Raw genomic sequence first — 23,079 nt, forward strand, 5'->3', positions numbered from 1 at the left:
TCCGAGTTGATTCTTGAATCGGCTCTATGATGCATGCACCGCCATCTTGGCTAGAGGAAACCAGCAGTGAATCCTTTGCGGCTTCACAGTTGGTTCCCTACTGCACATGTGTGAATCGTGCTGCGCTTTGTGAATGGACTGGCTGTGGGGGGCAGGAGGGGGTATCCGCTCCCCCCTAAAGGTGCCAAATGTGGCAGCGGAAGGGGGGAGGAGGAGGAGGACAAGCAGAGCTTTCCCTTTTAGGTGGAACGCTGCTTTAAGAATACACCGTGTGAGTGCCATGTTTTCCATACATCCGAGTCCCATTCATAGTGTGGATGTGTGCATGTGTATCCCCAAACTCACAATGTCTGTGTTCTGGGATCTGCACCCATATGGATACCGAATTGGGAGCAGCAGTTGTGTCTGTGAAGCCACTGAATCGCAACTGGCATGAATGGGATTGCCTGCAAGTGGATGCATGGAACACCTGCACATTCCGTGTAGGCATGACTTGGCCATCACATGGGTGTACACTTATGTATGCATGTGTGAATGAGGCCTAAAGGATAAGTGACACCTTAAAAAAAAAAAAAATACATGCACATATTTTGTAGGAAAAAAAATGTGCGTTTATTATTTTTTTTTCAGAGGACTACAAGTGTGGGGACAACCGCAATAGCAGCTAAACGTGTAGGTCATTTGTTCACGGACCTCTGTTAAAGGGGTGTTCCAGTCATTTTTAATGTTTATTAAAAGTCAGCAGCTACACTCACCTGCTCCACGTTCCAGCGACGCACTGGCCGGGACTCCGCTCCTCTCCCCCCCTGTCCGGCCGGCGTCTTCATTCTAAGCGTGGGCACCCGGACGTGACAGCGTTCGGCTTCACGGCCGGGCACCCACTGCGCATGAGCGAGCGGCGCTGCGCCATCTGATTGGACAGGCGATCGCCTAGGACCTGTCACGTGTCCCAGGCGATCGCCTACAGGGAGGGGCTGCCAAAAGGCGATTAGACTATTCGCCTTAGCAGCCCCTCGGCGGAAGGAGGAAGTGGGACAGAAAGTCCCACTGCTCCTGAAGCCCCCACTCCCCCTCCCCAAAAAAAATTACATGCCAAATGTGGCATGTAAGGGGGCGAGGAGTGGATTAATTGGAAGTTCCACTTTTGGGTGGAACTCCGCTTTAATAAATAACGCGGCTGTGCAGGTGGAGTCCCACATAGCTGTGCAGATTTAAAAAAATTACAGGGGCTGTAGGGGAGAAAAAAAATCCATGCACGCTATTACGGGGAGGGGGGCTTCTGGGAGTGTTCGGTGGCTCAGTTCTCAGTGCCGGGGGGGAATCCACCTAGGTAAGTATGATTATATAAAAAAAGAAGAAAACCATACTTCTCTTTTAAACTGACTAATCTGATTTCTCAAATGTTATTATATCTTGTCTTATAAAGGCTGCAAACTTCTAGATCTTGATGAACAAACCCCTTGCTACAATTCCAAGATTGCCGCCCCTTTGCCTACATGCCCTGAGCCCTTTTTAAAACGGCCCCTGAACCCACTAATGAAGTCCACATTTAAATTCTCTATGCTCTCTCTATCCATGATTGAAAATTCCCAAATTCCCAATTCTCTTGTATACTCCTAAACAGCAATACACCCTCCAAACTTGTGAAATCACTAGATTTAGCTATTGGCTATCTAATGAAATAATGTCCTAAATGTTTCAGGCTTTAATACCCTAAAAAAAACAGCTGCCTGGCATGAAAGCTCAGCTTTAAATAAAAAGCCAAATTATATTTGTTGGCATAGGCATATTTATGCTTTGTTCCTACACTTGGTAATTTACTGCCACTTGCAGGGCAAAGTGGATGGTCAGGAGGACAGTATACAAAATCAATGAGTGAGAGCTCTTGGCCACCGTAATGTAACATTAATATCATGGAGATGGGCCTAGATTTATAGCTGTGCTGCCACTGCTCTTTCTAAAGTGAGTTTCTAATGGTCGTCCCATCAATGTGGTTTTAAATGCACTTATATGAACAATGTAGAAATGCATGTTTACTCAGGAAATAACATCTAGCCTGGAAATAATATTGGCACTAATCCTCCGAGCATGATCTGTGCATAATCTCATGTCTGGGAGTTGAGATCAAGTGCCGCTGAGCTCCGCTCCCGAGCGGAACGACGCACGGGGGCGGAGTTCAGCGTCAAAAAAGTAAAAACACAGTATAGATACTGTATACTGAAATCTTACAGGTTACAGTACTGTATCAAATAATTACACATCCTCTTTGTCCCTAGTGGTCTGCCCAGTGTCCTACATGCACTTTTATATTATAAAAACTGTTCTTTCTGCCTGGAAACGGGAGATTGTCCATAGCAACCAAAAAGTGGCCCTTTACATCAAAAGTGGTTTTAGACCAGCTAGAAAACAGAGATAATAAATTAGAATCACTTGCAGAATTGAGCGATAGTGATTTGTGGGGAAATTCATCATCAAACACTGAAAGTAATGACAATTCTGCAACTGAGCAAATGTCAGTGTTTTTGATTTGATTACATTATTGAATAATTTTTATTATTATTATATTATTATATTATTATTTGTTAGAATTATTTATAGTTATTATATATATATATATATATATAAAACATTTTTTTTCATCAGTTTAGGCCGATACGTATTCTTCTACCTATTTCAGTAAAAAAAAATCGCAATAAGCGTTTATCGATTGGTTTGCGCCAAATTTATAGCGTTTACAAAAAAGGGGATAGTTTTATTGCATTTTTATTAATAATTTTTTTTTTACTACTAATGGCGGCGATCAGCGATTTTTTTCGTGACTGCGACATTATGGTGGACACATCGGACAATTTTGACACATTTTTGGGACCATTGTCATTTTCACAGCAAAGTGCTATAAAAATGCATACAGTGAAAATGACAATTGCAGTTTAGGAGTTAACCACTAGGGGGCGTTGTAGGGGTTAAGTGTGACCTCATATGTGTTTCTAACTGTAGGGGGGCGGGGCTGGACATGTGATGTCATTGATCGTCTTTCCCTATATCTTCAGCTCCGGTGACGGGTCCGCGGGTCCGGTCACGGAGCGCTCGCGACCCCACGGCTGTGCTTAAAGAGACACGTACAGGTACGTGATTGTTCCCAGCCATGCCATTTTGCCGACGTATATCGGCGTGAAGGGGTCCTTAAAGCGGGAGTTCACCCATACATTTTTTTTTACCCTTAGATTGATGCTCGTTTTGTCTATGGGAATCGGCTAGTTGTTTTAAAATCCGAGCAGTACTTACCGTTGTAGGGAGCGATCTTCTCCGCCGCTTCCGGGTATGGGTCTTCGGGACTGGGCGTTCCTTCTTGATTGACAGTCTTCCGACAGGCTTCCGAAAGGCTTCCGACGGTCGCATCCATCGCGTCACGAGTAGCCGAAAGAAGCCGAACGTCGGTGCGGCTCTATACTGCGCCTGCGCACCGACGTTCGGCTACTTTCGGAAAATCGTGACGCGATGGATGCGACCGTCGGAAGCCTTTCGGAAGACTGTCAATCAAAATAGGAACGCCCAGTCCCGCAGCCCATACCCGGAAGCGGCGGAGAAGATCGCTCTGTAAAAAGGTAAGTACAGCTTTGATTTTAAATAAACTAGCCGATTCCCCTTGACTAAATGAGCATCAATCTAAGGTTAAAAATAGCAATTTCCGGGTGAACCTCCACTTTAAGTGGTTAATATTGATTCTAGCCTAGGGAGGAAACTATTCAGTCTCAGGCCACATAACAGGACACATGGACATTCAATGTAGTTGGAGTAGAAGCAGTTTAGTTTTAAAATGTGCAATGGGATGTTTTACTTTCAGTGGAAAGCACATTGAACTCGCTTCCACAGTGGGTGGTGTGTGTCTGCGGGGAGTAATGAAAATATCATTACAAAAATTAAATGGGCATCTTAGGAAACACAATATACAGTGATATGTAAAATGGTACTAACATAAACACACACCCACACAGATTGAACTGGATAGACTGGTGTCCTAATTCAACTTTACTAACTATGTAATACCTAAGATTATCAACGATTACATATTGAAAGACATATCACCTGGTCCTTCATAGTACACCTGGGGACTGGTAGAAAAATGTCCAATATTTAGAGACTGGTGATTGCTTTGATGAATAGGCATCTGAGGCCTCGTACACATGACCGAGGAACTCGACGGGCGAAACACATAGTTTTCCTCGTCGAGGAAAGCAGCTGAGGACCGAGCGATTGCTCAGCCTTGGCTGCTTACATCATTGGCGCGCTGGACAGGTAAGTGTTCATTTTTTAAAAGTCAGCAGCTGCAGTATTTGTAGCTGCTCGCTTTAAAAAAAAAAATGGCGGAACCTCCGTTTTAAGAAGAAAAAAAGTTGCTGATAGGTATAAATGTAAGAATTATTTTAAAAGATAACAAAACTTATACTATACATGGAAATACTTTTTATTTACTTAGGTTTTTGTACCAAAGATCTAAGAAAAAAAGGAAAATCTGCAGCTACTGAATAACAGCTTCAATAGCCCACAGCCTAAGGGGTCCTTCCATTATCTGAGGACATGGGTACAAGAGAAGGTTCTCGGCCACCTTAGCCTCCTTTCCATGCATTTGATTTCCGGCCAATGCTTGCATGGCAACAGAGGTACGACAGGAATGAATTGATGTTTTATGAATGGTTACATGTCAGCTACAACACAGATGTTTCAATCACAGGCAGGGCCTCTAGCTATACAGACTCCATTAACTTCTCAGCATTAGCATTTCTACCTGGAGTGTCACCTCACCTTGATAATAACATCAATCTGCTTATTTCTGAAAGCAAACGACTGCATTCTGAATAAGGCAGGCTATTATCAGTGGTGCAGAGTTTACAGATAGAAACACCTCTGGCCAACAAACAACTTCATATGGTGCTCAAAAAGTTAAGATCCAATAAGTGTTAAAACGTACAAAGAAAATAATCTGTATCCTATAAACTAGCCTTTTTCAGCCTTTTTACCCCAAAGGTACCCATAAAATAATTTTCATGTCTCTGCAAACTCCTGTTAAAGCCAACTTATTGGGGGGAAATATATCCTCTTGCATTGATGGTCAGTTAGAATAAAGCCCCCTCTTATACCGGCCATAGGTGGTTCCAATCTCAGCTGGTTTATCTTTGGGCAGGCTGAATGTACCCAAGGCGATCCACAACCAGCATGTCGGAATTTCAGCATGTGGTTATTGTTTTCCATTTAAAGCTGAAGCCTCATACACACGGCCGGTTTTCTCAGCAAAAACCAGCAGGAAAACTGCTTCTTCCCGAGAAAACCGTTCGTGTGTACAAGGCTTTGAGGTTTCTCGTCTGGAAATCTGGCCAGAATCTCAACGAGAAAAAAAGAGAACCTGCTCTCTTTTTTCTCGTTGAGATTCTTGTCAGCCTGTTTCCCGACGAGAAACCCGAGAGTGTGTATACTTACCTGTCGCCGTGGAAACACGTGTATGCTCAAAATGACTCCGACGCATGCACGGTAGCTTCCACGGCATAGGTAGGGTGAAGCAAGATGGCGGCGACAGCATCTAATGTGACGAGTGCATGTTTGTCGTACACAATGACGTCACCGCGTTCTTGCCTTTTAAGAGAACCGCGGTTCTTTTGAAAGGTCAGTGTGTACACTCGGGCGGCAAGAGATTCTTGCCAAGAATCTTGTCAGGGAAAACAACAGATTTTTCCTGACGAGATCCTTGCCCGTGTGTACAGGGCCTTAGTTTGGAGTTAAAGCGCTTGTATTGCCCGCTTGGAAATTTTTACCTACAGGTAAGCCTATAATAAGGCTTACCTGCAGTTAAAATGAATATCTCTTAAACCTGCACAGTTTAGGAGATATTTACCCTGCATGCAGCCACTAACATCAGCAGTGCATGTGCTCTGAAGGCCTGGAACTTCAAAACTCCATGCCGGAGCCGCGCGTGAGTGACGTCATCGTGGCTCTGGCTGCTCACAGCGCCGGAGCCCGCAAACCCGGAAGAAATGCAGGGGGAACATGTCAGCCCCCCCAGCGGTGACCGGGCGATGTGCGGGGGCTTCATTCTAAGGTAATTATTTCATAATGTGCTAGTATGCTATGGATGCTAGCACATTGTGCTATTGTCTTGCATGTTTTCTTTTTGTTTATCGGTTTACTACCGCTTTAAGCTGTTTAACCTCCCTGGTGGTATGATTATGTCAGATTTTTGAATCTCAAAGCAGTACATTGTTTTACATTCTTAGTAATAACACACTTAAATCACACCTAAACAAGAAAGAGTCTAGTAGACATCCCGGGTATGATAAAGTTTAAAACACAAAATCATAAATTATAATATAATAAATAACTATAAATAATAATAAAAAATATATATATATATATATAATAATAGTAAAAAGAATTCCCCACAAATCACTATCTGTCAGGAAAGGTTCCACTCGCTGGTGATACCATCTGATGTTTGGCGTGCAGTACTGATGTCCACCAGCAGGTGTCTCCTGGCAGATTGGAACTGTCAGGAGAGCCTTTCCCTGCTGGTGTTATGTGTGATCTTTGGGCCGCAGTACTGGCGTCCACCAGCGGGTGGACCCTGGCAAGATGGAGCAGATATCTCCTGCTGCAATTAGGTATCAACTGAACCTGATAGCAGGTAATGGTATAAAGACCCTGCAAGGTCATCACACCTTGCCTTGGCTTTGTCTTGTGCCCTGATTTGAACCGGTTATCTGAACCTGATCCTGATTCCTAACCCATTTGCACCTGTTCCTGTCAGTCCTGGATCCCTGCCCTGCTATCCGATCCCTTCCAGCCTCTCCCTGTCCATTGCTCCTTGTCCCCCATTTGCTCACCTCCCGTTATGACCCTGGCTTGCTAGACTACGATTCCAGTATTCCCTTTGGCTATATTTATTTGTCTGATTATTGTTATTTTTGGGTATTGTCTAATATTGGTTGTTGTGCACTGTGTATTATTGGAGGTGGTTTTGTTTCATATTATTCACATTTTCATTAATAAATTATTTACTTTCTTCACCTATATACGTTTGGTTCACTTGTGCAGTCCACACAGTTCTGATCGCATCTGATTCATGACACTATCGCTCAATTCTGTTCTAATTTACTATCGCTGTTTTCTAGCTGATCTAAAACTGCTTTTGACGTAAAGGGACACTTTTTAGTTGCCATAGACAATTTCATGTTTCCAGGCAGAAAGAACAGTATATATAATATAAAACTGCAGGCAGGGCACTAAACAAAACACTAGAGACAAAAGGGAGGTGAAATTATTTGATACAGTAATGTAGTACTGTAGTAATGAAGTAATGTAATCTGTAAGATTACAGTGTACTGTATGGGTTATGTTTTTTGTACTTTTTGAATTTGCCGCCGGGCTCCGCCCCCATGCGTTGCGGCGCTCGCAGGGAATGGAGCCCGGCACACAGTACATCAGGCGGAGGATTCGGCGAGGGACACAGCGGGTGGACATCGCAGGATCCTGGTGACATGGTAAGTAATCTGGACCAGGATTCTGCAATGCAATCCCGAGTGTGGCTCAGGGTTAACACTAATGGTACTTAAATGTAATCCCGAGCCACACTTGGGAATACCGCCAGGAGAATTAAAGCTTACCTTCAGACACATATAAAACAAACACATTTTGCGTTTATTAATACATTATTATTATTTTTGTATTGCAAGCAGTATAGGTATTTGACTTATCAGCCATTTACAAACCCTGTACAGCAGCACTTAGATAGGGAAGTGAGAGGAGGACTTAGAGGCAATGATGTGTGCTAAAGTACAAGGCTAGGCCCAAGCTGATAAGGGTAGAGAGCAGAGTGACAAAGAGATGAGCTCATTAGTTTGCTGCTTGTTCTTTCACTGTCCAGTCAAAGGCTGGAGGAGGGACAAGATCTGTAATTCCCTATACACACAATCGGATTTCTGATGGAATCAAATCCGATGGATTTTTTCGTTGGATATCCGATGAAGCTGACTTTCATCAATCTTGCCTACACACTATCAGGCCTCGTACACACGATCATTTTCCTTGACAGAATCCATCAAGAAACTTGGTGGCAGAGCTTTTTTGCCGAGGAAAACGGTCGTGTGTATGTTTTTCGTCGAGAAAACTGTTGTGGAACTCGAGGAGAAAAAAAGAGAACAAGTTTTTTTTTTTTCCTCGTCGGGAGTCTCAATTTCCTCGTCGTGTTCGTGTGTATGCTTAGAAACCCGCGCATGCTCAGAATAAAGTATGAGATGGGAGCGTGCTTTCGGTAAAAGTAGGGTTTGTAATGGAGATAGCACATTCGTCACGCTGTAACAGACTGAAAAGCGCGAATCGTCTCTCACCAACTTTTCCGCAGTAACATGAGATTAGCAAAAGCAGCCCCAAGGGTGGCGCCAGTGGAATCAAACTTCCCCTTTATAGTGCCGTCGTACGCATTTTACGTCACCGCGTTTGAGAACAACGAGATTTTGACTTGACAGTGTGTACGCAAAGAAAGCTTGACAAGATTCTCGTCAAGCCTAACAAGGAACTAGTTGAGGAAAACGATGTTTCATTTAGGACGAGCTCCTCGGTCGTGTGTACGAGGCCTCAGACTAAATTCCGACCGGGCCAAAATGCGGTGACGTAAAACACTACGACGAGCTGAAAAAAATGAAGTTCAATGCTTCCGAGCATGCGTCGACTTGATTCTGAGCATGCGTGGATTTTTCTCCGATGGAGTTCCACACAGACGATTGGAATTTCCTATCGGTTTTTCATCCATAGGAAAAATGTAAAACATGTTCTATTTTTTTAAACCGATGGAAAAAAGACCGATGGGGCCCACACACGATCGGTTTGTCCGATGAAAACAGTCCATCTGTCTTTTTTCATCGGACAAACCGATCGTGTGTACACAGAGTTACGGAACTGCAGCTAGACAGCTAGCACTGGATAGGAGTACAAATCCTTTGGAAGGTAAGATCTGGAAATGAACTTTAAATTATATAACAGATACACATACCGGAGGCAGACAGGAATTCCATGTGGCTGTATCATCACTGCTGGTGCTCATGCTGACATTACAATGGTCTATTTGCGATTGGCTTAAGCCATGTGACATCCCCTCCTCCTCCAGCTCTTCATTTTGCTGCCTCTTCAGACTGGCCAGCATCTGCATCTCTGAAGCGCTGAGTCGGTTCATTTGGTAGTTTCTCCAGTCGTAACACTACAGGAACAGAAGAAGGTTTCGGGTTATATTCAATACAGTACAAGAAAAAGAGCAAAAGAACGCAGAAAGAAGTAAATGAATTGTCTGTGACCTTTTTAAAGGCAACCTGTCACGAGACACATTGAGGATGTCTTTGCTGACTTCTTCTGAGACTGCTGTTTGCATGGCTGTCATGTACATCCTCATGTGTCAGTGTTTTGAATCAATATTGTGTTAGGATGATCAGTGTCGTCTCAGGAAATCAAGGGTGCTGGCTATGAATAAGCACTAACTAATAGCGCGAAACGCGTCAGCTGTTTATCCCTGTATTTTGTGCTGTGTTTTGTAGTGCATTTTTCCTTTTTAAATAAAAGACAACCATCAAGGTTTTTTGGAGTGCGGCTGTCCATACTTCTTTTTTCCACTTTTGAATCAATAGCTTGGAGAATTTATGCAAAAAGGCCCTAATAAATTATGTCTAACTTTCCTGATCTACATTGATGTCTAACTTTCCTGATCTACATTGATATCTAACTTTCCTGATCTACATTGATGTCTAACTTTCCTGATCTACATTGATGTCTAACGTTCCTGATCTACATTTATATCTAACTTTCCTGATCTACATTGATATCTAACTTTCCTGATCTACATTGATATCTAACTTTCCTGATCTACACTGATGTCTAACTTTCCTGATCTACATTGATATCTAACTTTCCTGATCTACATTGATATCTAACTTTCCTGATCTACACTGATGTCTAACTTTCCTGATCTACATTGATGTCTAACTTTCCTGATCTACATTGATATCTAACTTTCCTGATCTACATTGATGTCTAACTTTCCTGATCTACATTGATATCTAACTTTCCTGATCTACATTGATATCTAACTTTCCTGATCTACACTGATGTCTAACTTTCCTGATCTACATTGATGTCTAACTTTCCGGATCTACATTGATATCTAACTTTCCTGATGTACATTGATGTCTAACTTTCCTGATCTACATTGATGTCTAACTTTCCTGATCTACATTGATATCTAACTTTCCTGATGTACATTGATATCTAACTTTCCTGATGTACATTGATGTCTAACTTTCCTGATCTACATTGATATCTAACTTTCCTGATGTACATTGATATCTAACTTTCCTGATGTACATTGATATCTAACTTTCCTGATCTACATTGATATCTAACTTTCCTGATCTACATTGATATCTAACTTTCCTGATCTACATTGATATCTAACTTTCCTGATCTACATTGATGTCTAACTTTCCTGATCTACATTGATGTCTAACTTTCCTGATCTACATTGATATCTAACTTTCCTGATCTACATTGATGTCTAACTTTCCTGATCTACATTGATATCTAACTTTCCTGATGTACATTGATGTCTAACTTTCCTGATGTACATTGATATCTAACTTTCCTGATCTACATTGATATCTAACTTTCCTGATCTACATTGATATCTAACTTTCCTGATCTACATTGATATCTAACTTTCCTGATCTACATTGATATCTAACTTTCCTGATGTACATTGATGTCTAACTTTCCTGATGTACATTGATATCTAACTTTCCTGATCTACATTGATATCTAACTTTCCTGATCTACATTGATATCTAACTTTCCTGATCTACATTGATATCTAACTTTCCTGATCTACATTGATGTCTAACTTTCCTGATCTACATTGATGTCTAACTTTCCTGATCTACATTGATATCTAACTTTCCTGATCTACATTGATGTCTAACTTTCCTGATCTACATTGATATCTAACTTTCCTGATCTACATTCTTGTTCTGCGCCACCATTTTCACTTTGCCCAATGCCTTATTATATACCTCCCAGCACTGCATGCTGTTATTAAGCTTATGACCTACCAGAACACCCAGATCCTTCTCCACCTTTGATTCCCCCAGTTTTACCCCCCCTAGTATGTATGATGCATGCATATTCTTAGTCCCTAAGTGCATAACTTTACATTTATCAATATTAAACCTCATTTGCCACATAGGTGCCCAGAACCCGGAACTCCAGAACTCAATCTGGGATTTAGCAGTCCTGGAGTAAACTGAAAAAACTGTTTTCTCTGCTCAGAACTGATATTCTGAAGCCCCTCGTGCATCCTTGAGAACCCTGTGTACCATTTACCTATTTTTTGCACAATGGCAGGGCATTATACAGATGCAGCCTGTATTCGATTTGTTTGGGTGGCTATCTACAAACACCTTCATGGTGTACGGCTCCCTTTGCCCATATGAATAAACCCATACACCTTAGTCCCCTTTCACACTTATACGACTTGTCTCACGATTTTGGACTGCAAAATCGTATGACAAGTCATTCTCCATTATTTTCAATGGCTACCATTCATACTGGCACGACTTTAAGTAGTGCCGACTTCAAAGTAGTCCTTGCACTATTTTGGTCCGATTTTGATGCCACTTACACAGGCATTCATTGAAATCGCGACCACGAATCGCGGCAAAATCGTGGTAAAATCGCGGCCGCGAAATCGCGGTAAAATCGCGCGACTTTGAAGTCGTACAAGTGTGAAAGGGGGCTTAATTGATAAATACTATTTCCTGTGGGCACTTCTTGCCTTTTTGTCCTAACACAAAAAGGAAAGAAGTTTATTAGCGATCCTGATGCTGGCGAATTGTAGCCCTTTAGTTCTTTTTTTTTTCTTTATACTAGAAGGGCAAATAATCAATACAGTTATTTGAAGTTTAGATGAAAAGTTTTGTGCAATCGAAACCCTTTCTGCAGTTAACTAATGCCTGTATTTATACAGAGTGGTACATCAAATCTAACAGAGAGACATTCAAAGCAGAAAAGGGGTAGAGGGATTTAGTTTCAAAAGAGTTCCTAGAGATGAAGGACAACTGGGAGATATGTTACTATTGTTATGATTTTTTATTTATTTGCTTTTCATGTATCAGCCCAACAGTAGGAAGAGTGTGTAGGAAGCACTAATTGGGGGAAACCTGCTGACATCCTACAACATTATTAGATACAGCAGTCCCTTGCTTATTATTATTAGTGCAGATCATTACAGGTACGCTATTCACAGTAATCCAATGGCCATTGTTGCATCAAATAGCACCCTCTTTCATTCAGACAACAGTTATTTATTATACTGCAAGCACAAAAAAATAAAAAATCTTAAAGCCCTGCTCCAAACACATTTTTGTGTCTGGGGCAGAGTTAGAATAAAATCATGATTTTATTTCCTATAATAAAACTAAGAAGTGCACAAAAAAACACATCTTAGGCGTCCATATCCTTTTATTGCTTCTATGAAAGGCAGCCAACGCGTTTCAGGAGGAGCCAAAAACAGAGTTGGCTGCCTGTGACTTTTTTTTGGAATCACTTAAAGGCTTTGGATGTTATTTTGGTGCTTTTATTGATTCTATTACATGTGGAGTTCTCAATCTGGTCAACCCCACCTCTGAGGCCCCATTATAGTTTATTTTGTGGATTATGTACATGTAAAAATGAGGCTGTTCTATCATGCATTATTTTTCTGCATGTGGCCTGCAGGTTTAAGCCATAATATGCTAGTATGCACTGGATGCTAGCACATTATATTAAACTTACCTTTAGAACAGATCCATTCAGTGGCATCCTGTCAAAGTTTGCGAGGCTGTTTGATTGACCGAAGCTGCAATGACGTTGCTCCCGGGAATGCCTGTAGGAGCCCCGGGCATGGCACAGAGCTCTGAAGGAACAGCACGGGTATGCCATTTCTTCAGAGCGCATGCGCTGGTGACATCACTGGCTGCTGTTTGCTGCAATATCTCCCAAACTGGGCACATTTAGGAGATATTCATTTTACCTACAAGTCAGCTTTAAGGTGATCTGTTGGTAAAAATGACACAAAAGGGTTTACTACCACTTTAACTTAATTTCAAAAGCTATTTTCAATCTTTATATCTGCAACTGTCATTACCTGGTGATTCTGCCATGAAGGTCCTTGTCTAGGCATTTTCTGCTATTGGGTGATAACACTCTGTCCCTGATTTGCCACTCTGTCACATAGTCTTCTGCTGGGGGGATATCTGGGGTGTAGAGGGGCCAGAGTTCTGGGGGGATATCTGGGGTGTAGAGGGGCCAGAATGCTGGGGGGATATCTGGGGTGTAGAGGGGCCAGAGTGCTGGGGGGATATCTGGGGTGTAAAGGGGCCAGAGTGCTGGGGGGATATCTGGTGTGTAGAGGGGCCAGAGTGCTGGGGGGATATCTGGGGTGTAGAGGGGTCAGAGTGCTGGGGGGAAATCTGGGGTGTAGAGGGGTCAGAGTGCTGGGGGGATATCTGGGATGTAGAGCCTGGGCTCAAGGACCAGCTGCTTTGGGGGAAAGGGCAGGGGCCCCCATGCAGCTGGGGCCCCTGGGCAGTGCCCAGGTGTGCCCTCTCATTAAGACAGCCCTGTCCCAAACACTTTTTATGGCAATAACTTGCATATAAGCCTTTAAAATTATCACTTTTTGAATTTTCACTTTCGTGTCCCATAGACTTTCATGCCGCATACACACAATCGGCTTTTGCCCGACCAAAAGCTTGTCGGAATTCCGACGAATTCCATCGGAGTAAAATAAAACATGTTCTATATTTAAACTCCGATGGAATTCATCGGAATTTCCGATGGAATTTCTCCGATGGGGCATACACACGGTCGTAATTTCCTATAGAAGAAGTCGGAAATTCCAATCGTGATTACGCGGCATAACGGTGTTCGCACTAATTTTTTGTCTGTTCACAAGTTCTGGTGCGAACTGAACCGGGGGGTGTTCAGCTCATCCCTATTCTACAGGAATGCAAATTTAGTTTGAAGAAGATTAAATGCAGGTCAGAAGGAGGTTTACTGCAAGTCACGTACACATGTCAATGAACTCTGCATGACCCATGCAGAATTGGCCTGGTAGTGAAGTGATTAAAAGAATAAAACACACCTGGCTGGAGTTGGGCTTTAACAAAACAGTACATTCGGGGTTATTCCCAATCCTTGGTGTTATCACATGCAGATCTATTTGATAAATGTATCAGTAACTACAGATTTTTTATTGAAGTAGAATTGTACAGTAAGTGTCTTTTGTACTCTGTATATATTACATTTTAGAAATTTTCATTATCCAAATGATAGTGTCTGTTTAATTTAGGCCCGCACGCCAGAGGCTACATCAAACATTTACCTTGGCAGCTGATACAATTTGCATGGAAATGTCCAGCTGAACAGATTCAGGATCTGCCAGACTCCCCTACTCAGCAAGGATTCAGAGAATTTTTTTTTTTTTTTTTTAAAGAATGTATTGAGTATTAGATCATCATTAAATTTTGCTAGTTTCAATTGTGAACAGAGACTCTCCATCTCCAAAGTAGCATAATAAAAATAATTCAGTTGACTTTCATCTGTGAAAGCTAAGTGTGTGACAGCACCATACAGCTCCACTTCTGAAGTGTGCCTTTGTGAGAAAATGACGACTCTTCTAAAACGTCTGGAGAACAGTACACAAAAGCCTCTAGTGTTTAAACACCAATCAAGGTGTACTACAGTGCTAGACAGATGTAGATCCGAAAAGGCCATGTACAGCACTGGGACTGAAACTATAAAAAAAATCTACAGGCTATAAAAGCATAGCAAACTTTTGATTAATTTTATCTGCAATGGTCCAGAGCCGGACATATAGAATCAGACTATTTAGCTTTGAACTAACCCTCTTTCAAAATGTTATATATACTTTTGAAAATTGCAAAAGCTTTTTTTTTTTTTCCACATGACCAATGATGTTGACACAGCCATGTATCAAAGGGGTTGTAAAGGTACATTTTTTCCCCTAAATATCTTTCTTTACCTTAGTGCAGTCCTCCTTCACTTACCTCATCTTTCCAGGCCTGAACGTTCTCTCCAAGGTAATGGAAAAAGTAGTGGTACAACAGCTGCAACAGCATCTAGATACCCATAATCTACTTGATCCATTTCAATCGGGTTTCCGTCCCGGACACGGGATGGAAACAGCATTGCTCAAAATATGGGACGACGCTCTCGAGGCCGCAGACGAAGGAGAATCTTGTCTTCTGGTTCTGTTGGACCTAAGCGCAGCCTTCGACACGGTACACCACAAACTGTTACTAACTCGGCTAGCTGAAGTAGCCAGAGTCGCAGAAGATGATTTATCTTGGTTCTCCTCTTTTTTGGAAAACCGATCACAAATAGTGAAATTGGGACCGTTCACTTCTGAGAAACGCACGGTATCGTACGGAGTCCCTCAAGGATCGCCTCTGTCGCTGGTGCTGTTTAACAACTATCTCCGTCCTCTTTTTGAAATTATTAGTAACCAAAAACTACTTTATCACTCATATGCAGACGACACGCAACTGTATTTCCGCATTTGCAACAAAAAGGATCATCACCTCAATCTAGAGACATGCCTCTCTTTGATAGAGAACTGGATGACGAAGAGTTATCTTAAACTCAACGGAGCGAAAACAGAACTTCTCCTGTTTCACGCCAAGCGTATGAATCAACCTGCAACAACTTGGATACCCCCGCCCATTCTGGGCAAAATCATCACCCCTAGCGCCAAAGTCAAAAGTCTCGGGGTCATCTTCGACTCTCACATGACATTGGACGCACAAATAGGGTCAGTAGTCAGCGGATCTCACCATCTGCTGCGCCTACTCCACAAACTTACTCCTTTTATTCCCAAAGAAGACATATCGGCCGTGGTGGGAGCGATTGTAAACTCCAGATTGGACTATGCAAACGCCCTTTACCTCGGACTCCCAAAGTACCAAATCGCTCGTCTGCAAGTCGTTCAAAATACGGCCGCCAGACTTGTGACTGGGAAAAAAACCATGGGAATCAATCTCACCTTCACTGAGAACCCTTCATTGGTTGCCAGTAAAAGACAGAATTGTTTTTAAAGCACTCTGCCTAACGCATAGATGTATCTATGGGAACGCTCCCCATTATCTGCGCGAAAAAATAAAAGCCATATATATAAATATATATGCCCAGCTCAAATTTCATGAATCGGGTTTACATCCACTTTACTGCATTCCCTGCATTTGGGTAAAAAAAAAAATCCCTGTATTCGTATCATCCCCTCACCCCCTTGTATACTCAACTGAGCCTGATTTCGATCCATCACTGTGCCCATCTACAATGGCTTTCTCTTGTCTTACAGAGGCAGCAGCAGGAGCCATGCTGTCAATCAAATCCCGTAAACTGGGGCAGGGCTCAGCTACCCTGTGTGTGTGTTAACAGATGCACACAACCCAGCTTGGGGATGAGCAAGCAGGTGTGCCCCCATTGGCTTCCTATGGTGGTACACAGAGAAGAGGGGGAGCCCAGAGCACTTACGGGGGACCAGGGAAGAGGAGGTTTGGGGCCACTCTGTACAATGCCATTGCAAAGAGCAGGTAAGTATAACATGTTTATTGCCTTAATAATAAAAAAAATAGAGTGATATTAAAGGCTTTCTTTTTTTAAAACAAACATGTAATACTCACCTGCTCGGTGCAGTGGTTTCGCACAGAGCATCCCTAATGCTCCTCTTCCTGGGGCCCTTGCCGGCGCTCTCGGCCCCTCCCTCCTGCCAAGTGCCCCTACGACAAGCAGCTTGCAATGGGGACATTCACACACAGAGCCATGGCTCAGCCCTACCCCTTCTCTCAACTTATTGGCTCATTGGCAGTAAGCATGAACACTGTTGGTGGGGGAATCAAGTGCATTTCTTTCCTGGTTGTAGGAAAGAAATACGCTCCGTGTATGGCCGGCCTTACTGGATCAACACCCTAAATAATGGACAGGGATATGAATACTGGCTCATTGCCCAATGAATAGCTGGAGGTGTGTAGGTGACACAAAAGCTAGATTGATGAACCTGGAGATAAGTGTGTCTCTTGCCTTGCTGTATAGTGTGGTAGAGGTGTGTAACCACAGGACTTGCTATACACAATTGCAAACCCTTTGGCAGGTTACCATGCACATATTTAACTAACTGTGTGCCTGGAGTCCAAAATTAATACTAGAAATGTTACTTTTCATAGTTTTCAAATGTCTTTATGTTTTATGAAACATCTTTCAGGCTTGGCTGCTTACACACATTTGGGAATCTCAATGCTGTAGGCCAAAAACTGTTGGCTCCCAAATGGTTACCTGCTACAAATGCATGAAGATTTCGAAACCTTCTGAACTTTTGTGTTCATTATCCAGCATGTGCGATTCCATCTGATTCTCTGCAAAGCTGCACACGGGAAAAAAATGGAAATGATCCGGGTTGTACACGGACATCTCTCTAAGACGTTAAAGACGAATTCTCGAATCCCTACGAGTTGTTAAATTCTTTAGATCCTACTTGGAATGAAGAAAGATCATCCGTGTGTCATTATTTTCTATCTGAGCTTTTTATGCTGCTTTAATGTTTCAAGAGCTCAAATTTTCACACATTCCTTACACTGTTACATGAGCTGTTTTGAGAAGATTTATGCAGTTCTATTATGGACTAAAAATAACTCAATAGACAGGCTGCTGGAATGAAGAAAAGATTTGGAATAAGCTGGGTGGATATGTCTGCCGGAAAAACGAATCACTTTTTGTTTAACTATAAAGTAAAAGACCTGCGGTGAATGCCAAAAATCATTATCCTATCCGCGGTAACGTGTTCGGTGGCTGAGATAATATTTGCAAATTAAACAAATAAACTAAATTGGGAAATTTACATGGAAGCACAAGTTGTCAGAGCAAAGCCGCTTGTGTACTTTCCCACAGTTACTGTACAACTCCGTAAGTAATGAAGGGAAACTACGGCGTGTTTTCTATCAGCACATTTGGAGTTACCTTAACCAATTGACCTCCGGAAGGTTTTACCCTCTTCACGATCACTCAGGCCATCGTTTGCTATTCAGTACTGCACTATATTAACTGGTAACTGCGCAGTCATACAACGCTGTGCCCAAACAAAATTTATAAAAATGTTTGCACACAAATATAGCTTTCTTTTGGTGGTAATCGATCACCATTGGGTTTTTTATTTTTTGTAACATAAATTTAAAAAATATATTTTTTACTTTCTGCTATAAAACAAAAAAATAGTATTTCTTAAAATTGTGTCCAAAATGTATTCTGCTACATGTTGTAAATAAAAAATTCCTAATAAGTTTACATTGACTGGTTTGCGTGTAAGTTATTGTGCCTACAAACTATGGGATATACAACCTCTTGTAAAAAGGAAAAAAAAAAAGGAAAAAAAAAAAGAGAAAGAAGAGAAAAAGAGAGAAAAAAAAGAGAAAAAAAAGAAGAAAAAGAAGAAAGAAAAAGAGAAAAAAAAGAGAAAGAAGAAAAAGTATATATAAGTATACTGTTATACATTTTTTTATTTAGACTATTTTTATATCGTTGAATACCTTTAGAAAACTACTGTAGATCATAATGAATCAGATTTATTGTAGGTGTTAATCCTTTGTTAGTTAAACTGATTTTTGTTCAAATTATTGTTTTTGTTTTTTGTTTTTGCATGTTTCCTTTTTCCTTTTTTTTTTACCGTATGTTTGATATGAACATTTCAAAATAAAATCTGAATTAAAAAAAAATATTGTCACTGGTAATGTCAGTGGTAGTTAATCGGTTCCCCCAACATCAGTTAGTGTCAGATATACGGACACACTGTCACATTATAAGTCGCTGATCGCTGCCATTAGTAGTATATAAAATATAAAAAAATACAAATTCCAGTATACAACCCCTGGCAAAATGTATGGAATCACCACTCTTGGAAAATGTTTATTCAATTGTTTAATTGTGTAGAAAAAACAACGAGGCCTCGTACACGCGACCGTTTTCGTCGGCAGAATCCATCAAGAAACTTGGTGGGAGAGATTTTTTGCAGAGGGAACCGGTCGTGTGTACATTTTTCATCGAGGAAACTGTCGAGGAACTCGTCGAGCCAAAAAGAGCGCATGTTCTCTTTTTCCTCAAAGGGAATGGAGAAAATTGGCTCATCGAGTTCCTCGACAAGCCTAACAAGAACTCGACGAGGAAAACGATGTGTTTCGCCCGCCGAGTTCCTCGGTCGTGTGTACGAGGCCTCACAGACATGCCTCAAAACGTTTTCATTTAACATTTCAACCTTTTGGCTTTGTAGTCAATTGCAACTGTTTCCCATTCGAAAAATGTGACCATAACGGTGTGAAGCTAGTATACCCCTTAATTCCCAGTATTGTTTTAGTGGACTGCCAGACCTTATATCTCAAGTAGAATGTGGGATAGGTATGTTGATTGAAAGGTGGAATAGAGGAATCAAAGGCCAACAGAGGAATGAACTTATGAAATAAAAAAGTAAGTATGTTAAAAGAGGATATATATATTGGCTTTTGGAATTTACAAATGCAGCAATTTAGAAATCAGATGAAAGTTTAGTGCTGGGAAACACTTTTTGATAGATAAAAAGTGCATTTTATATACATCTGTATAGATCATACCAAAATGAGGGACACATGAGGAGAATGAGGAACAGAGGAACATTGCTCCAAATCAGGGACAGTCCCTCAAAATCAGGGACAGTTGGGAGGTATGGATATATGCATACCACTTTCCCAACCTGCAAGATGTTGGAGTTGGGCTGTCAGAAAATATGCCCAGGGATTTGGTGCCAATAAGCCCCCTTGATCATTTGTTTGTTGTAAATATTCATATTTAAAGGATATATTTAAAAAAAAACAAGCAAACATGTCATATTTACCTCCTCTGTGCAGCTGGTTTTGCACAGAATGGCCCTGATCCTCCTATTCTGGGGTCCCTCAGCAGCGCTCCTGGCTCCTCCTCTTCTTGAGTGCCCCGTTGAAGAGCCACTATCCCTCGAGGCACTCATGCGGGTGCGCTCCCGTGTCCTGCTGCTGCATCTATTGACAGAGACAGCAGGACTCGGCCCCCACGTCTCGGTCCCCTGGCTCCCACATTATTTAATTTGATTAACAACAGTGGGAGCCAATGGCTGTGCTGCTATCAATCGATCCAATCAGGACCCAAGACATTGGCTGGAGAGGGTGTGTTCATCCATGTTGCTGGAAAGACCAGTTTCAGGTAAGTAAAAGGGAAGGTTTTTCACCTTAATGCATATGCATTAAAGTGAAAAACCTTGAGGTTTTACAACCCCTTTAACTCTAGCAGGTTTGTTACACCAAATCAAATTACGGAAGAATTTGACATTATTACAGTGATCACTGATAATATGATACACTGGTTGAGAATAATGGGTGTAGATCGCACTCGACTGACTATCAGTCAGTGTTGTAGATTGGTAGGGTGTGGGCAGAGGTAAAGAATTCGTCTGTGCCCAGTTTGGAAAAAGGTGGCGATGAGCCCTGTTGGGGCTTGGACTACCACGGTGTGCGTCCTTACGGTCGACTCTGCCTGTAATGTACAAGAAATGAGGATAAAGGAGCGCCCGGTGATCAAAGAGGTTAATCATTTTTTTTAAAGTTTCAGCAATAAAAAGAGGCCAACGTGTTTCGGGGACTAAAGACTCCCCCTTCATCAGGGCTGCTAGCAAGAATAGTTGTGGGATGATCCTGTTGGAGGGTGCCTTTGGCACATGGATCTGGACTGTTAGAAGTCCTCAGCGCTGGCTGTGTGTTCAGAGGCCTCTGGATCATTGGGCGGTCTGCTAATATCAATACTAGAGATGCACCGAAATTTCAGCTCCTGAAACATATCGGACAAAAATTGTGTTATCTGCATTTTGCCGATAAGAGAGAATAATGGTACCGAAAATGCACGCGATTTTGCTTATGGTGTGTTTTTCATAGGTCATGTGACTCAAATAACGCATAAAAAAGGTAACATGGGTGCATTATTGATGCGTTATTGATGCATTCTTGCTGCATTTTCAATGCTTTTCAACGGGGAGGTGCTTTTTTTTACTGACTAATAATGCAGCAAGCTGGATTTTTAACACCACCGAAGCGCAACCATTGTGAAGACATACATCTTGTGCTAAGGGTGCCGATAATGGACGACAATAAATTCATATTCATTTAAATTCATGATATTAATTAAAAAGTTGAATATAATACAATTGTATATATATATATATATATATATATATATATATATATATATATATATATGAAAACTGTAATTCGGCTAAGTGCATTCTACATTTCCGGTTTTGGTTTTGGCATCAAAACTTCCATTCGGTGCACCTCTAATCGATACCTTTACACAGACAGTGGGTGGACACAGTATAAAAGGGCATAGGAATGGCTAAATGTCAGTGTTTAAAGTGGATGTAAACCCGATTCATGAAATTTGACCTATGCCCACATATCTGCAGTGTTTTCTTATCTCTCTTCAAAGCCCTAAGTCCAGTGCGTTTCTTATTTTTCCTTCCTCTGTTATCAGCATGATAACTTCTAAAAATTTCTTTGAGACGGGAGAAAAAAACAGCAGGAAATGTGTGTCGTGGGAGGTTGCTATAAATAGAGTAGCAGAGAGCTTGTCTTGTCACAGCACCGCTCTGAAAGTATCTTCATTCTTCTGCCTATGTGAAGGGGGGTGTGTACCTTTCCTCCAATCAGCTGACTCCCAGTGTAAGCCAAAACTCCCCTCCCACTGATGAATGAGGAAATAAAAATTATAACCCGATGTTAGAATTTGAAAGAATATAGCAAACTGAAGACAGCAGATATACATGTAAAACCTATGTAGGGATATTTTTACATCCCTGTGTATCATCTGAGGCTGTTCACTTCACTGGGTATAAGTAAGGGATTACACCCCCTTTAAATTAATACATATAAATCACACTCTGTCATCAGAACATGGCGTTCAAATATAATGAAGATGGGGGCTATTATAAATAAATATTTTTACAGTTGTTTATATGGCTCGTGTATTACAATATGGGACTCAACTTAGTATTTCCCCCACAGAACCCCGCTGTGCTAATTAAAGCCTTATCTAGGATTCATGTATCTCACATTCCAATAAGACATTTTTATTAATCTATTAAACTTTTGCTGCAGTGACAAATCTCGTTACACAAGGCATGTATCTTGCAGTTTAAAGATTAATATAAGGACGCCTGCATTCCGCCCGCCTGAAATAATTAATTCTGAATTGTTTGAAGACAGCTATACGTGTGTAAAAGTTTAATTGCTCAACTATCTGTGTGGTAGCAATATTACCCAAAGGGCCACACTTTGTTTTGTAAATAAAATAAACAAAATTGAACTCAACAAAGAACACTATTAAATCATGAATAAAACATTGCACGGCAAATGACCCTTAAAGTTTACGAAGCTGTAAGGAAATATCAGTTTTATGCAGTTTTGCAAGTATGTTAACGGTGCTGTGCAATAGGGAGTTATGGATGAATGTCTAAAACCAAAAGTAGTGCTCATGGGTATGCAGCTATTAAGACTATGGAGATACTTGAACATTACTGCTTGGAGGTCAGCGGCAGAAATAGTCAACATCTCAACAGCCAAACAATGAAGATAATTATGTATCAGCTCTTTGTAAAAAAATGTCTGGACTGTGAAAGTCTCGGAGGATTCTGTTTTATTTTTTAATGAAGGCAATGTACTTTATACGAGTTAAAAGGAGGATTTTTTGGTTCTTCTTGGCCCACCTCTCCATTACTGATCATATTGTTTTCATAGAAACTAAGAAAACTTTACACAAGTTGGGTAAATGTCTCCATATTTCAGGATGTAACTGTGTTGTATACTAGTAGATAGAAATGTGCACTATGGAAAAATTTGTTTAGTTTCATTTCAGATTCATTCATTAAAGGAACACTAAAGGTTCGTTTTTTATTAG

General features: G+C 41.3%; 1 protein-coding gene across 1 annotated transcript in view; it reads right to left on the bottom strand.

Moving 5' to 3' along the window:
- Positions 1 to 23,079, bottom strand: part of CFAP20DC (CFAP20 domain containing) — a 306,201-nt gene that overhangs the window by 75,484 nt on the left and 207,638 nt on the right. The window contains exon 15 of the mRNA XM_040359112.1: positions 9,038 to 9,241. Coding sequence (XP_040215046.1) covers positions 9,038 to 9,241 — 204 coding nt within the window. The remainder of the gene's footprint in view (positions 1 to 9,037; positions 9,242 to 23,079) is intronic.

The sequence above is a fragment of the Rana temporaria genome, chromosome 7 (assembly GCF_905171775.1).
Source record: "Rana temporaria chromosome 7, aRanTem1.1, whole genome shotgun sequence".
NCBI lineage: Eukaryota > Metazoa > Chordata > Amphibia > Anura > Ranidae > Rana > Rana temporaria.